The 15965-nt window shown below is 41.9% G+C and overlaps 1 protein-coding gene across 1 annotated transcript in view; it reads right to left on the reverse strand.

Moving 5' to 3' along the window:
* The window catches only part of cdon (cell adhesion associated, oncogene regulated), a 30367-nt gene continuing 14402 nt past the window's right edge, over nucleotides 1-15965 (reverse strand). Inside the window, exons 4-19 of the mRNA XM_026299115.2 lie at nucleotides 15394-15540; nucleotides 15020-15163; nucleotides 14647-14937; nucleotides 14286-14555; nucleotides 10602-10882; nucleotides 9938-10112; nucleotides 8397-8513; nucleotides 7541-7744; nucleotides 7160-7341; nucleotides 6149-6254; nucleotides 4521-4643; nucleotides 4078-4269; nucleotides 2762-3057; nucleotides 2547-2626; nucleotides 1222-1484; nucleotides 1-664 (exon numbers count right to left, since the gene is read on the reverse strand). Coding sequence (XP_026154900.1) covers nucleotides 510-664; nucleotides 1222-1484; nucleotides 2547-2626; nucleotides 2762-3057; nucleotides 4078-4269; nucleotides 4521-4643; nucleotides 6149-6254; nucleotides 7160-7341; nucleotides 7541-7744; nucleotides 8397-8513; nucleotides 9938-10112; nucleotides 10602-10882; nucleotides 14286-14555; nucleotides 14647-14937; nucleotides 15020-15163; nucleotides 15394-15540 — 3026 coding nt within the window. The 3' untranslated portion in view covers nucleotides 1-509. The remainder of the gene's footprint in view (nucleotides 665-1221; nucleotides 1485-2546; nucleotides 2627-2761; nucleotides 3058-4077; nucleotides 4270-4520; nucleotides 4644-6148; nucleotides 6255-7159; nucleotides 7342-7540; nucleotides 7745-8396; nucleotides 8514-9937; nucleotides 10113-10601; nucleotides 10883-14285; nucleotides 14556-14646; nucleotides 14938-15019; nucleotides 15164-15393; nucleotides 15541-15965) is intronic.

A 15965-nucleotide genomic window follows, 5' to 3' on the forward strand; every position in this document is an offset into this window, starting at 1 on the left:
TAGGTCGTTTACTCTTCCATATCTTCTCTTTATATTATTACAAAACTTTACAAAGACCACTGCTAATCTCCACACTTGAGTGGAACACAGAGACAAAACAACAAAAATAGTATTTCTCATTCAAAATGCATAAATAATATAAAAGACAAACTTTTATCTTTAAAAACAGATACATTCATATGAAATAATATTTTACTACTACAAAAAATAAATAAGTCATCTAAAGAGTTCTTGATCTTTAATGAGTCTTCCCTCCAATGGGATATAGTCTGTCATTGAGCAACGCCCCTTTTCTCTTCACATTTCCCTCCATCTGGCTTTGCTCTCAGTCTCATAGTCTCTTTCTTTCCCACATCGCTCGTCCCTGCAGTCCACCAACAGTTTTGTGTCCTTGTCCTTTTAACGTGTCTTGTCTCCATTTCATCACTGTCCTTTGTCCTTGACAGTTCCACAACTGTTTCTCTAAACCCTCCACACTGCAGAAGAGCGCGTTTGTGTGTGGGCTGCGTTCAGACCTCCTGTGGGCCAGGCTGGATCAACTCTCCTGCCAGGCTGCCATTGGAGATCCACCCAGGCTTTTCGTCACAGTCCAAGTCTGGCAGGCCAAGACTCTCCCAGCACACCACAGGCCCCTCTGTGTCCACGCACTCCACCTCCTCCTCAGCTGCACAGAGGGAGAGGAAAGTCTTTGGTTTATACTTCATATTAAAAAAGACAAGTAAAGATTCTGGAGAGGCCCACAGTGTAATTTGTGGTGATGCTGCATAGTTTGTCTGCATACAACATGACACTGGTATCGATATAAAAACCTAGTAGTAAGGCATCAAGAAGAAGCTTGAGTTCACAACAGTGCTGAAACATGAGTCTGGAAGTGGGCGTTTAGACTTTTATCTTATTAACTACTTGAGTTTAAAATTCTACAAACTAACAATCTGACTAATTAGTGTTTTTTATTCAGACTCCAAAAATCATCTGTAATTATGGATTTTCTCAAACATACATAATCAAAAAGCATGAAAAAAAGAAGTTTTCTGTGAAAATTTAAATTAAGTTTTGTCAGTTGATTTATGTTATATTGAAGGATGCAAACGGAATCTACTGATTTCTATTATCTGCTGGTGCACAGAAGTGAGAAAGCACCAGAAAAACAGGAAACAAGAAAATGAAAAAAAGAAGAGGAGGGAAAAAACAGCAAATACTTGGAAAGATTTTGTATCTCACCAGTGTTGTCTGCCGGACAGTTATCATTGTTCCCAACCAGACAGCAGGAATGCTGTGAGGGCGAGGACTCTTTGTGCTCATCTGGCTGGTACACTTTGTTGGCCTCTTGGTCACCAGAGTGCATCTGGTCATCGGGGCTGTGGCACCTCGACGAAACCTGGCCCAGTGGCATCATCTCCAAACCATCCTGCTGGCACGGTGCCACACGATGCATTAGCGGCAGTGTGCCGCTGGAGAAAGTGCCATTGGTCTTGTTGTAACATCTGTTCAGAGACCAGCAGGGATGGAATAAAAGTGAGATTTGTTCATTTAAGTTGCCTGTGTGTTGCAAAGTGCTCACCCCCTGACAACTCTCAGCAGTACTTCACACACTGCTCTGCAGATATCTGTGGTTTTTCTGCCTGACACAGAAAACCCTTGTGTTAATAGCCCTAACAGTGTACAAAACAATGACAGCTCTAACACAACTGGAGCACTCTCGCACAGCTGCAAAAAGCATTCTCAACAGTAGAGATTAAAGGACCGCTAAATAACTACGACACAAACTGCAGCTAAATAACAGAGACATTGTGGCTTTGCTCTCTGGTGAAGCTCCCAAACACAGACAGTTGTACGCAGCAAACTTCACCACGTTTCTGTTAACTCCGATTCCCTCCATCGGTACGTGATTGGATGCTCACCACACCCCCTCTTTTCCCAGCAGCTGGAGGTAAGTAAACACAGGGCTCATTAGGTCTGCCGGCTGGGTGCACACAGGGTAAACTGTGATGCAGGGGACCTCTTAAGTACATAAACAGGACTATCAGCGGGCAAGTGTGTTTGTGTTTTGGTCTGGAAGGGGTCACAAACAAAGCAGGACACTTTTGTACTGCTGAAAGTTATGAAATTTGAGCAAAGCTAAATTTTGAACAAAAACACAGACTAAGCCTAAAAATCAGAATAAGCTGGTATACAACATGAGTTTGTTCCCCTACAACGAGAAGATGCGCTTCCTTCTGCAAAATGACCATTGTAAATTAGATATTTTTGTGACAAATAGAGCTCAGAAAGTTTCCTGGTGTGTACACTAAGCTACAAATTATGTACTCAATTCCTGAGGTATCAACAACAGATAAACTACTGACTGGTTGCAAATTTTCAGAAGTGAATTGTGACCACATTTTCATTTTTGTTCAGTCTTCTTTCCATTATGACCAGTTCTTATTACATAAAATAGACACCATTAAATTCCCACATTTCTTGGAAAAATCCCCAAAAACAAACGTGAGCCACAGAGAAGCAAAAGATACCAGGCTAATTCACATTTAACAAACCTCTTCCCTTACCTGTTGTTGTTGCAGAGGTTCTGGCAGCTCATGCAATCAGAGGACTCAGTTTGTGGCAGAGCTGTGTACCTTCCTCCACCCTGACCAGACAACACAAACACTTGATTGAACTCAACTGAATTTCTACATGATAATGTGCATCACCATGCTTGAGTTAATAGTCACACAGCATGATTAAGGCTATGACTAAGGTCGGTCTGAACTGTGACACTCACGTTATGGTGGTGGTGCGGGTGTGAGTGGTCACAGTCCCGGACGCTGTGGGGCAGGGTGCCATCGTGGCTGTGCGGGTGGCCGGGTGAGAACAGCCCACCAGAGCCATTGAGGAGCGCCAAGCCGTTGGGAAGTTTGTGGTGGAGGTGGTGGCAGCTTTGGGGTAACATGGGGCCACTCTGTCCGTAGCCCCCATGGATGCCCCCATTGATGCGGCTGGTGCCAGGCAGTGTGGTGTACTCGTGAACATGGCCGTTCATCTCTGCTGGCTGGCACAGGTAGCCGGGAGGGTTATACTCTACGGCACGGAGGAGAGAAGTAGACACCGGTCTGAAAGTCTGATCTAGTTAAACAACTCATCACAACAAGAAAAGTTAAGAAGCTAGGCAGGCAATTTAATACTTCTTGAGCACAGTCTCGAAATCTGTCCAAAGCCCAGTATAAATTCATAATGCAAAATTCATTTGGCCACTGCTGGAAATCTGATTATTACTCACAGAAACACAGTATTAAGTGGTAAATTTTTCTGTCAAAGATGTAAGATTTGTATTCATTTAAATTTTTTTTTCTTTAATCTGTTTGCAGCTCTATTTTGTCACAGGACAGCATGTGCTAAAATTTGATGCTGAAACTTTGTCAGATTCCTCTTTATTTTATTTTTCTCTAGCCGTTATCAGACTTTTTAAGATGCCTAGACTTTAGCTTTTTTATACTTTGGCAATGTTCTTGTAAATCAGCTTGTTTTAAGAAAAAACATTAAACACTGCACTTGGTTTCTTCTGCAAACAGAGCCAGGACAGAAGGATAAGCGTGTTTATATTTGGCAAAACAAATTAATGGCAGCAGTATGTCAGGTACGTCACTACCGAAACGGAGGTAACATTTTGCCAAAAAGCAATCAGCTCTCTTATTAAAATGAGGCTCTAATGTTGGTGAACTCCACAGAATCTAAACACCTGTGACTCGATCAAATGTTAAAGCTGAAAAAGCCCAACTATTTACTGATCCAACAGGTCTGGTAAACAATGCCAAACAGTTTTTTGTGGGATCCACATAGGACTTGAAATATGTTGCACAAGCTGCCCTGGGGCCAACACTGTATTTAAAATATAACTCAAATGAAACTTAGTTAACTCTGCGTGTTGTGTGTTGGTCCGACACACTTACTTTGGAGTGGACAACCTGAAGTGAGCACAACATACAGACAGACGGTTCAAACATACATTTAACATTATATAGACTGTAGGCCTTAATCTGTCCAAATCTCACAATCAAACCTTTAATGCAAGGTCTGGGTTTAGTTTATATACAAACTCACTGTGCATGTTGTTTTGCTGACGATTCCTCCACAGACACATGGCAATAAAAGCCAGCAGGATAAGCACCATCACTCCCAAAACACAGCCCACAATCAGGTACAGCAGGCCTCCGGGAGGGCTGGGTGGTTCCTGCGGCTGGGTGTCAGGTGGGGTGATGGCGTGCTGGCTGGGTGACCCTGGGGACTGACGTGCTGCAGCAGAGAGGGAGACATGAGGAACAGCTTTTTACCCACCAGTAAAGAAACATAAGTACCAAACTATAAAATACAGCCATTGTTGTTGGTCTCATAAAACTCAGTAAATTTATGCTGCGTAATTATGGCAATCATACCCATCATTAAAGTTACAGCCTTCGGGGAAACATGCCTGGACTTCTGATAAAGTGGAGGTTTGGCTCATGCATGAGTCATCACTGGCGCTGTACAGTTTGTGTTTGCCTTACCTTTGGTCTCACAGATCATGACGTTGCTGTATTCGCTCTCTCCCCCTCCATTAAAGCACTGCATCTTAATATCATATGAGGTCTCAGGCTGCAGATGTCCAATCATGTGCCAGTGTTTTACACCTGGGAAGGCAGGAGAGACAAAGAAAGAGAGAGGAAAAAAAAAAAAAAAAACAGTGACAAAGGTGACAAAGCACTTCCTCTACGAGTCAGTGTTTACTCACATTGCCTGTGCAAACAATCAGTGTTTCCTTCCTTCTCATTCTACTCGTCTCTCACTTTTATGGAGGTCATGTTCTTTCATGCTCTGTCTCATTCACCCCCTCCCCACCACCACCCTACTCTCTTACTCCGTCAGTCCCACGAGGGCCCAGACAGTTGTTTTACTCTAGACAAGCTCCATATATGGCAGCTTCATGTTTGTCCTGGCTTTCCTCCAGTATTCCCACTCTATATACACACACACACCATTGCTGCACTACCACACACAATCAGTCCACTACGTGCACTGAAATCACAGATGAGACGACGATCTCCAACATGCAAATGCTACATTTCCAACAAATGAGGCTGAAATAAGCTTCTGGTCTTGCTGTGCTTTGTTTAATATGAACTATAATGAATCACTACACATGTGCTACCTCTGCCCCAAGGTAGATTTTAACATATGAAAGTGGGAACAATAAAACATACTGGCTGCTGAAGCCAAACCTACTCAATACAGAAGCATTAGTGCACAAATGTGTATGTGCACCAGTTTCTGCTCAATCTCAGATTTCAAATGATTATTTGAAGGGAAAGTAAGGACAGCAGGGCACTTTCATATTCTGTGTACCATTTGAACCACCAACATGATTGATTAGCACCAAGTTTTGGCACTGAATGGTTTATCAGTGTCCATTTTGTCTAGTTTTAGGTGGTGTTCTTATACAGGTACTTCTGACATTAGGCACTGAAGCAAATGGAAACTTTCGCCTTTACATGAAGAAATAAAAGGAGTTCTGTAGAAAAACGGGTTCCTTTCACCCCAAAAGTTTCCTATTGGTACTGAAACACTATTATCAAATAACACTTCAAAAAAGAAAGAACCAGTCATTTTTCAAAATATCAGACAGTCCAGGTAAACACTAGTCTGTGTATTTTTGATGCTGAATTTTTGAATTTTATCAAGTGGCTTTAACTCTGGACTAGTAAAAAAGATGACCAGGTTATCTTAGTGCTCACTGTGCACACCGCCCTGCAGATCATGGAAACATTCAGCCAAACATTCAGAATGGAAAGAGCTGGGCAGAGTAAGAGGACGTGCTCTTTCTCTACCTGTAACAGGCTCCACTGTTAGCATTCCAGCCAGCAACCTGAGCCCCTCTTCTCTGGCTGGAATCATATTTCAGCTCTGGTCCCTTTAGTTGGCAACTATATATTAAAAACAGATTTCACAAAGCCTTTGCTGCCTGGGGAGAGCAATCTTTATAAATCAAACAGCCGAAATGCCCCTTCGGTACACCCAACTCCTGACACTGAGTATCCATTACTCTCCCAACTCCCAGTTTATGTGCACAGCATGAGCTTACCCCGGGCTGCAGTGGAAACACAGATACACAAACATTAAAATGAAGATTTCCGCTTACCTTCGACCACATCCCTTTTGTAGTCGCTGTCATTGTCACTGTCTGTGGGCCGGTAGTAAATGTAGAAACCTTGGATTGGAGTGTTGTTATTGCTTGAGGGACTATACTAGATGTGGATGGAAAAACACATTATGTTAGCAATCTGGTGGGCAATTATAATACAAAGAGAGGAAATCTTTCAGCAACTAATGGTGGCCCCTGTTATCAGCAGATGTACAGGGCTGCAAAGCAAGATTGTGATTGCACTGTCTGAACTTCAGGAAAAAATGAGACTGTCTGAGGCTAAGTAAATGTGGGGAACTATCTGCATCCATCTGCAGCCTAAACTGTTTTAAGGAGGAAAAATTGCTTTGAAGAGTGCAGAATCAAAACACAGACGGACAGGGCCTCTTAATCTCTGTTATAGTGCAGCTCTAATCAGCACAGCTATTCAATTAAAGGTCTGACTGAGTCTCAGCTGCCAGGGAGCCACCAACAGCTCCAATACAGGTGAGCCAGCTGGAAATATATTACATCGACCAGTGGTTACTAAATTATTCCTCCCTGGCTAAGACAGTGCCACAAATTACTGTTCATCATTCTAAGGTCCTTTTCTACTTTGACTTTTTCTACTTCTTACTTCCGGAGCTGCAACCTGATATTTAATACTGTCTCAAAAAAGATTCACTGCAGCTCATGATCTATGACTCACAAGAAACATTAATTCTCATATTTGAATTTGTAAAAACCGAAGAGAACAGTGAAAAGTGTTAACACAATCTGACCCCTTTATTTGAAAGTAAATCTGGCCCTGAAGGAGCCTGAACTTCTGTAATAATCCTCATGCAACTACAGGAGGAACAGTAGGTGAAATTTTCTCCCAGATACACTTGTTAATACTGTATGATCATGTTATTTTACTGTTACTTCTCAAGAAAAATATTCTTGAACCTGACCTATCCCTTCAGTAAGTATCCACAGAGATCTTCCTCCATTAATCTTATGCAGTGTGTGTGTCTATTTTTTACTCACAGTCCAGCGCAGCATGATCTGCGTGTCACTGATGGCGTCTGTAGATGAGATGTGAGGTCCAACCACAGGACGGTCTGCCATACGCGGATTGGCTAGTGGTACCTGGTACGGTTTCGATGGAATGCTGTGCGGACTCTCGCCGTACATGTTCATGGCTACAACACGAAACCTGTAGGTGGAGCCTGAGAAATGGGCACAGGCAGAGCAGCAATGTTAAAGTAATGCTGAGGAATAACGACACATAATCATGTGTTCTGTTACAAGAAATTAAATCCAGCTATACTGCTACTGATGCCCTGCTTTCTGTGGTTCTAATGATTCATTTAGGCTTCATGCTTTGCTGGATGGTAAAAAAAAGTTCTGAATAAAATGAAAACTTACCAGACTCCAGACTACGAACTTCCACAGACAGTTTGAGAGGTGAGATATTATCTGCAGCCACAATCCACTCTGCACTGCGTCCGCGTCTGTACTCGACACGAAACGCTGTGATCGGAGAGCCACCATTGGCTCTTGGTATCCAGGTGACATAGACTGAGCTTTCAGTTGCCATGGAGATGGTTGGGCGATCAGGGGCCTCAGGTACTGGGACAAAACAAACAAACAGAAGAACTTCTGTGACTCTGACTAAAAACACAACACAAAGTGCAAAAAGAACTGGAATGGCATCTGTTAACACTGCATCCTGAATCATGTAAATATGGAATGACCTAACAAAAAACAAATAAATAAAAAGAAAAAAGCCAGAAAGAATATGCATCAGAGTGAAGCGTTTTGTTGGGGAGGAACAGGTACTTACTGCCTGGGCTCTTAGTGTGAGAAGGCAGTAGAGAGTAAAAAGAGAGAGAAACCAGGGTTAGTGAAAACTAATGAGTTTTAGCAAAGTCGGCCTGCTTTTAAGGCAAGTCAATCTCACACACACACACACACACACACACACACACACACACACACACACACACACGCTGAACCCATGTGTTATCTCTGAGCTTTTTGCTTACATCATCCTTTGTTGAAAGTGTCATTACAGCTTGTCTCCACGGTCACAATAAACCAAAGCAGACTGTGTTTAAACATTAAGATCTGAGACTTATTCAACACTGTCCAGTCTATCTATCAATAATCTAGTATCTCAAAATTCCCATGACTCCATTGGAAACAACCCACAGTCATCATCAACACAGTCCTGCATCTTCAGCCGAGTTTGAAGACAGACATTAATTGTGTCTACACCTACCTCTGTCAGGTATGATGACTCCGAAGTGTGTGTTGGGGGTTTTATCTTCTGGAGCTTTAGGGGGCATTGGCATAATGGGAGGCTTGGATGGATTTTTGTTAGAGGAGGTGCTTTTCTCTGTGAGAGAGGAAAAAATTGGAAGTGAGAAAACAAGAACTAACGGGTCTTCAGGGCTATCAGTTCCACCAAAAGCAGATGGAACAGCTCCGGATGTTGGCTCTGAAATCTAAGATTTCCTCCTGTTTTCCGGAGCTGTTCTGGTTTTATCAGGGTGGGTTTCAGGTTTCCACTTGACAACTTCGAAAGCACAACTTAACTGTAGTTGCTTGGATGAGAGAGTGTATCCAATTCAACAATTTTTACACACAGAAACTTAATTCATTTGGTTCTTAAGTAAAGAATGGAAATAATTTTATCATCCTTTATCTTTCATTTAATCTCCAGTTAAAATATTACATATGTCAGTTTTTAAAGGTTTATTTATTTTTTTACTCTATAGTTTTTTTGAATATGTTAGTTAGATCTAGCATTTTTGTGCTGGGGTTATATTTCTAGCTTTGTAGAGAAGGTTTTGAAACGTATCGCTGTGCAAGATTCAGATTTTCAGAACATTAAAATGAACAGTTAAATGAGTAAAACCTATTTAGACCAAAAAAAAAAAAATCCCAGAACTTTTTATATCTGTAAAGGAGGTGGTGTTTTTTTGGAGCTGCATCTGGACATAACAGTCTGGTTTTGGATTGGTTGGCAAATTTTTGGTCCAGGGACCATTTTATAAAAGAACCACCCTTGGGATACAATCATGTCCGTGGTTCTTGGCAGCATTTTACATATTTCTGACCAGGGAACATTTGTCAACCCTGCTGTGGTAAAGCATTATTGTGGAGCATTACTTTGGAAGATTGAAGTTATTCTTATTTTTACTTGTCTCAAAAACCCTAAACCTTGCTTACGGTCACTCACTATGGCTACGAAATTGATCATTATGACTGCACTTAGGATTATAAGTGGACAATGTCATGCAAGTAGTTTTTTAAAAGAATAAACCAGCCTCAGATAAAGTATGAGACTGCATATAAGACATTTTAAATCACCCAGCAGTTCTTTATTGATGACATATTTTCTTTTATTTTGGTCTATCCACATATCTTCATCTCATCTCATCATGTGCTACTACTTCAGATCTATTTCTTAGTGTTATACTTACTTTGCTCTTCCATAAAACACAAACATTATGTCATTTTATGAATTTGCACTGACCAAAAAAAGCCTCAGAGCACTGCATATTTTTTGTTCTCATGAGACTGCTATCGATGGAGAAAAAGATGCAGGTCTCTGTTTCCTCTCAGATAAATTTCTTCCTGAATGCAAAACGTTGAGTCCAGAAGTGGTCAGACCTGACGTCAACATGGGACATTTACTGTGGATGTTTTAGGCAGCTGAAACATGTCCTCTTTTTTCTTGACTTCTAGTGATCATTTATTCCCAAAATTACAATAATAAGTGTATGCGTGTTTTGTCGTGCCTGTGGTTGTACTGACCCTTTCCGGTGCGGAAGGTGAGCATGGCCGGCTGGCCTTCGCCTGCTGAACTTCGAGCCACCATCAGCACCTCGTACAGACTGGAGGACTCCAACTCTGACAGCCGCAGAGACTTCTCACTGCCAGGGACACGAACCGTATGCCAACTCCCCACTACTGTTCCCATTTCATCAACCTGACAGACAGACGGCCACACACAAATGGACAAACACAAACACATGACTAAAAATGACTGGGAAAAACAGAATCATATGGCGGTCTTTACTTCTCCATGGTTCAGTCTCTTTCTGAGCCTGGATAAAAAAATGAAGCGGCCCAAGAAAACAGTGCCTGTGAGATTTCACAATTGTCACAATTTCCAACTCCTGCAAAACTGAGCCTTGCCGCCAACAAAGTCTTAACTAGTATCACTCCAGTTTTATACTCTAAATGAGCTTCTAACTGAAGCAAACACAGGACTTTAAAGAGGAAATGACCAAACTTTCAGTCAGTCTATGTCCCTGAGCCTACATTCCTCATTTAATTAACAGCCATTCTCAGCTGGCTTATGCAAAACCGAACTAGAGAAAGGAAGGGTTTCATGTTTGCAGTCAAACCAAAATCTTTAAGGTAGGACACAACAGCAAGTATTTATTACTCATTAAGACAGTTCACTTCGACTCACCTTACGATATTTGACAAAGTAGGCGTTGATTGGACTACCTCCATCACGCCCCGCCCTCCACTCCAGGTCATAGACATCAGGCTTGTGAGTCTGAGGCGGGCTTATGATGATCGGTGCTTCAGGAGTAGGACGGTCACTGCTCCTGTCAGCTGGCAAGCTCATGGTGTCAACTTCATCCTCGGTCAGAAAGTGCTCGTGGCCCTCATCGCTCTGCATGGGGTGGAGCGAGGGCGAAGCCTTCAGCAGCATGATGGCACTAGAGCCCAGCTGTGGATCTGTCACTGAGAAAAAAACAAAGATTACTAAAAAAAAAAAAAAAAAAAAAAATCAGTGGTGTTTCAATGTCAAAATCAAACCAATGATTTTGCAATACATGTCAAAATCATGTCAAAATCAAACCACAGGCCAGTACACAGAACATTTCACAAAGCTGGAATACAATCAAATGTCTTGGAATACAACACTGAGGTATAAAAAGTCTTTCTATTCACAACAAATGTTAAAACAAAGGAACTTTAGACTTTAAAAGATTTTTAGATATAATATGGGCAATTTTAAGACGTGGATTCTTGCATGAGGGTAACAATATAGGCTTTTGAAGATGAATGTCATTTTCATTGTGAATACTTATTTTCTTGATCTAACTTGTACTGAGTTTTGGACATCTCTTAACAGACAAAGTGCAAGTAAAAGTGTAGTAGAAGTGTAGGAAAAGCTGAAACCTACATGTCCACAGAGAACAACCAGGGCTGGAAAGTTTTACATTTGGAGTAAGCCTTTTAATCTACATAAAATAACAAGAAAAACCTGGATCTCTGCAGCACTACATAATCATGCTTTGTTTGTTTTTTTTCCTTAAGTCTTAAGTCCAGAGCCAGAGCAGTCCACCTGGGCAAATCATGCGAGCTGAGAGCCTTATTATGGCTGACACTGGTTTGGCAGAGCATGGGTGGAATTTTTCACAGACGTTTTGAGGACACTGAGCATGGCCCATGAGAGCAGGGACCGCTCAACTCTCAGCCACACCACTATGGTCAAAAAGCACCATAATTGAATATTAAAATCCAAACAAGTGAATGAGGAGGTTAAAGCAGTGAGGCTTGCTTGCCACAGGGCACACCACAGAGACTTGTGTCCAGTTTCAGGCTGTTTTTGGTGTGTGCAGCCCCAATTCACTTTGTAAAACAAACAGGCCCAGAGCTGGTAACACTAGACCTGATCCTGGGACTGTGGCCAGCTGCTACACATTCCACACGCCAACCATTAAAATACCGGAGAGAATTAGGCTCCAGCACTACATCTAGGTCTCCAGTCTCCTGCTTGTTGCCTCCCTCTGCCCGCCACCACTCTCTCCTCTCCACAGCTCTGACTCATAGTTTAACCACAGCCAGGGCTCCTCCTCCAACACACTAATACAGGGGGAGGCAATTAAGGCCACGGCGCTCTCACCATCCTGATGTAAAAGAGCAATATATCTTCAGTAACTGCCACTACACCTGCACAGTGATACACTGCCAAGCCCTTCCCAGAAAAGGTCAATCCATTAGAGGAGAACATGCAGGAGTAAGTCATGATGGAAAATCTGCAGGGACAAAGGCTTCAGTTCGGAGAACAAATGAATGAATGAATTTTTATACTGCCAAATTGATTGCTTGGCCTTAAAAAGAACTTACTCTAGATTTGAGGATAGGATGGCAGTTGTAACTAGGCCAGCAACTAATTATTTTTTTGACAATATGTTTGTCAGGTGTTGCTTTAATTAACCAATTGCTTTAAAGATTTTCAGAAAATACTGAAATAAGACAGTCTGAGGCTACGTCCTCCAATTGCTTTGTCCAAACAACAAAAGACATTCTCACATTTGTTACTGTAAATTTGATGCTAGTGCATGTTTGCACTTTATCTTAATGAATAATCATTTATAAAATACATTGACTAATTGTTTCTGTCATCTTACTGATCCAATTGTCTCTGCACTAGGTGTGGCTGTTCTTTAAAATGCAGCAACTATAACATTGACAAACACCAAGACGACAAAACACATTGCTCCCTGCACCATCTGCCACTTAAATACTGAAATGAATTTAAGGATCTCTTTACTGTCTCCAAGCCTGGACCAACAATATATTACACAATATTTTATAGTCATGATTTAAAATCGTCTAGAATTGCCAGACTTGGCTCCACTTTATTTTTTATATGTTTTATTGTTTTATTCTTTTGACTTTAATGTCTGCATGCAGTATTTTGAATTGCCTTATACATGCAAAGTTCTATACCAATAAACTTGCCCTGTCGGCATTGTTATTTGAGAGCAGAAGAGCACTGTGCATGTTTGTTTATTCCTCAGTTGTTTCAATCAGCAAAACGAAAAAAAAAAAAAAAAATCTGAAATGTACTTCAGCTATTATGACAGTCGATGAATAAGTTGTGCCCTTTGCCTGTGGATGTTGATGAGGAAACAGCCAATCACAAGACAGAACATCCATTAAGTGATACAACCCATTTAACAGATGAAAGCAAGGGGTTGCCATGGGGATGGAAATGATACCAAACAGAAAACAAAACATATTTCAGATTGCTTTCTGTGACGAATTACAGAAAGAGACAACACACATCACATTGGATAAGCTCCAGTGCCTGGTGCCTAAACAACAAGGAAACACAGACAGAACTCCAATGCCTACCTCTGCTGTGTATGCTTATCAGCTTCATATTTCGCTTGTAAACTTCACCTGCAGCAGAAGATATTAGAGCTCATTCTTCTTCCAGAGCAAATGTTTTGCAGTGAAACCGACTGATCCTGTTTGATTTGTACTCCCTTTGTAACACATGAAGCTGTATGAATCATTCTGCAGATACAGGGGTGAGCTGAGTAATGGGGCCCTGGTGAAGAGTGGCTGGGGAGGGCGAAGAGCGGAGGCTTGGGGAGAGTGGTGGAGGAGGGGGAGTGTTGTGATGTGTTAATAAATAAAAGGCAGTTGTGTATGATGTTGACAGCAGGGTGGTCTGGTCCTCGTCATAAACCTCCATGGCTACTCCTACATTCCAGCGGCCGGGGGCTTATCCCTGACAGTGTGCACAAAACTCACTCTCACGCTCAAACTCAGTTCAAGGCTCAGGAGGGGGGCGGCCTTGGCCAAGCCCCTTCTACCATCTCTCAGAAAAACACACACTCTTCATACTCAGAGCAAGGACTCCCTGCAGATACAGTATGCACAGGCCCACAGAGATCCTGCCTGCTAAGATGCTTTAACTCTTTCCAACAATTGTAAGAATTTCTGTAACAATGCGACTTTTCTCAAATGGTTCCCCTTCATATCTATAATGTCAGTGTAAAAACTCATGTTCTTTGATTTTAAGTGTTTAGAAAATGGGAAAATAATCTTAGGAACAATAGGGTGGATCTGATTAACAGAAAATTAATTAACACAGATGATCATTAACTTAATCAGGCAAAAAAGCTAAATGTCTGGCTGTACCAGGTTAAACAGGATGATTTGCTAATTTTCTCTGCTTTAAATTATTCTTTTAAGGAAATTTGACATTTCATCAACCAATTGATTAATTGTTCTGTATGTGTTCACTTTAAAACTTTAGTTATTATCAACACTAATCAAATTAAGATAGCTCCACATTAAAGCTAGGTGACAAAGCAGTATAAGATAGCTGATATGAACACACCTGATTTTGTCATCAGCATGCCATATGACTGTGCTGAGCCAATCCCGTTGTCCAGCAGGCACTGATACATTCCCTCATCCTGTGGTGTCACGTGTGTGATAACCAGGGAGGATCCAGAGATCTGAAAGTGCTGCGATGGGGTGATGGGATCAGCGTTGAACAGCCAAGTGATGTTTGGAGAGGGATTTCCCCTCGCTATGCAGGAGAAACGAGCAGAGAAGCCAGGAGAGACAAGCTGGTTGGTCAGGCCCTCCATGATAGACACAGGTTCTGTGGAAGAAAGAATGAAACATTAACCTCACCACGACAATTTGCTGCCAACAGTCCCTGCATGAACACGCTTTTCTTGCCCTTTTCTTACCAAGAACATTCACACTATAGTTGACACTGATCACAGCCCCCTGCTCAGTCTCTGCATTGCAGGTGTAACTGCCTTCGTCGCTTCTTGTCACCATAACAAAGGCCAGGTTGTTGTGCTGTTTTCGATGAGAAGGCCCCAATGCGACCTCCTTACCATTCTTAAACCATCTGGCCTCCGATGCAGGACTGCCAGACACAATACACTCCAGTGTCAGCGGCTGAGACTGCAACACCGAAACAGTCACTGGGGCGGTGGGGTAAACTATTCGCACTGAGTGGGAGGAGTCTAAATCTAAAAGAAATGAACCATGTTAATGGATGATACCAGGAACTAGAGCTGAGACATGAAAACTTCAGAATCTCTGCTGACTTACGTTTCACTGATAGCTTAGTAGCATGAGGCTGCATAACAGTTTCGCCACTAACTGGGTTGAATGCACCACATTTGTATATGCCCTGATGCTGGGGTGAAACAGAGATTATCTGGAGGTTTCCAGATGGAAGAATTAAATAATCATCTGAAAAGAGGAAGATAAAACAGTTTCAGTAATAAACAATGTCAGCAGTATCAAGATAGTGTGTTCCTTACACCACGAACAAGAGAAGGACTAAAAAAGGAATTCTGATTTACAAAATGATGTGCAATAATGTAAGCAGTAAAGCTGAACTTTTCTTTTTTGTCAAGATTATATATGAACACATCACCAAACTGAAAATAAAGTCGTGTTTTCACTGGTTTCAAACATACCCGTTGACACGTCTATCCACTCTCCTCGTACTCTGAGCCTAGGAAGTGCCGGAGGGATGCTGTGTGGTAGAGGACACTCTATAAGAACAGTGCTGCCTTCCTGCACTGATAATGACCGCCGTCTTCTGTCTTCATATTCTGATATTTCTGCATGGACAAAGAAGACAAATTTCTTTAAACATTTACTGGACCTTTAATATGCAGTCAAGAGCAAAGGCCAACAGTGCTACTTGAGTTGAGCTGTTTGTTTTGGATCACTGGGTTTGTTTATTGTTGTAGTAAGTGATTCTAGTCAGCCTGATACAGTTCCAGGTCAGGGTCAACCCCTTGGTGTAGTGTCCAACAGCAAGCAGCATCCCAGCAGGAACATAACACACTACACAGGAAAGCCCAAGGCTCATTAAGGATACTGGTCAAGAGGCATCTGGAAGGGTGCCCAAGTAAAAATTCCTACTGCTTCCTTCCCCTCCGCCGCTCAACAGCAGGCAGCCGGGAACAGGCATTCTTTCTAAATGTTCAGCACTGACAAAATGGGCTTCCTTTTTTCAAGACAGCTTCCTCTCTTTCTTTAC

Source organism: Mastacembelus armatus, chromosome 13 (assembly GCF_900324485.2).
Source record: "Mastacembelus armatus chromosome 13, fMasArm1.2, whole genome shotgun sequence".
NCBI classification, from domain to species: Eukaryota; Metazoa; Chordata; class Actinopteri; order Synbranchiformes; family Mastacembelidae; genus Mastacembelus; species Mastacembelus armatus.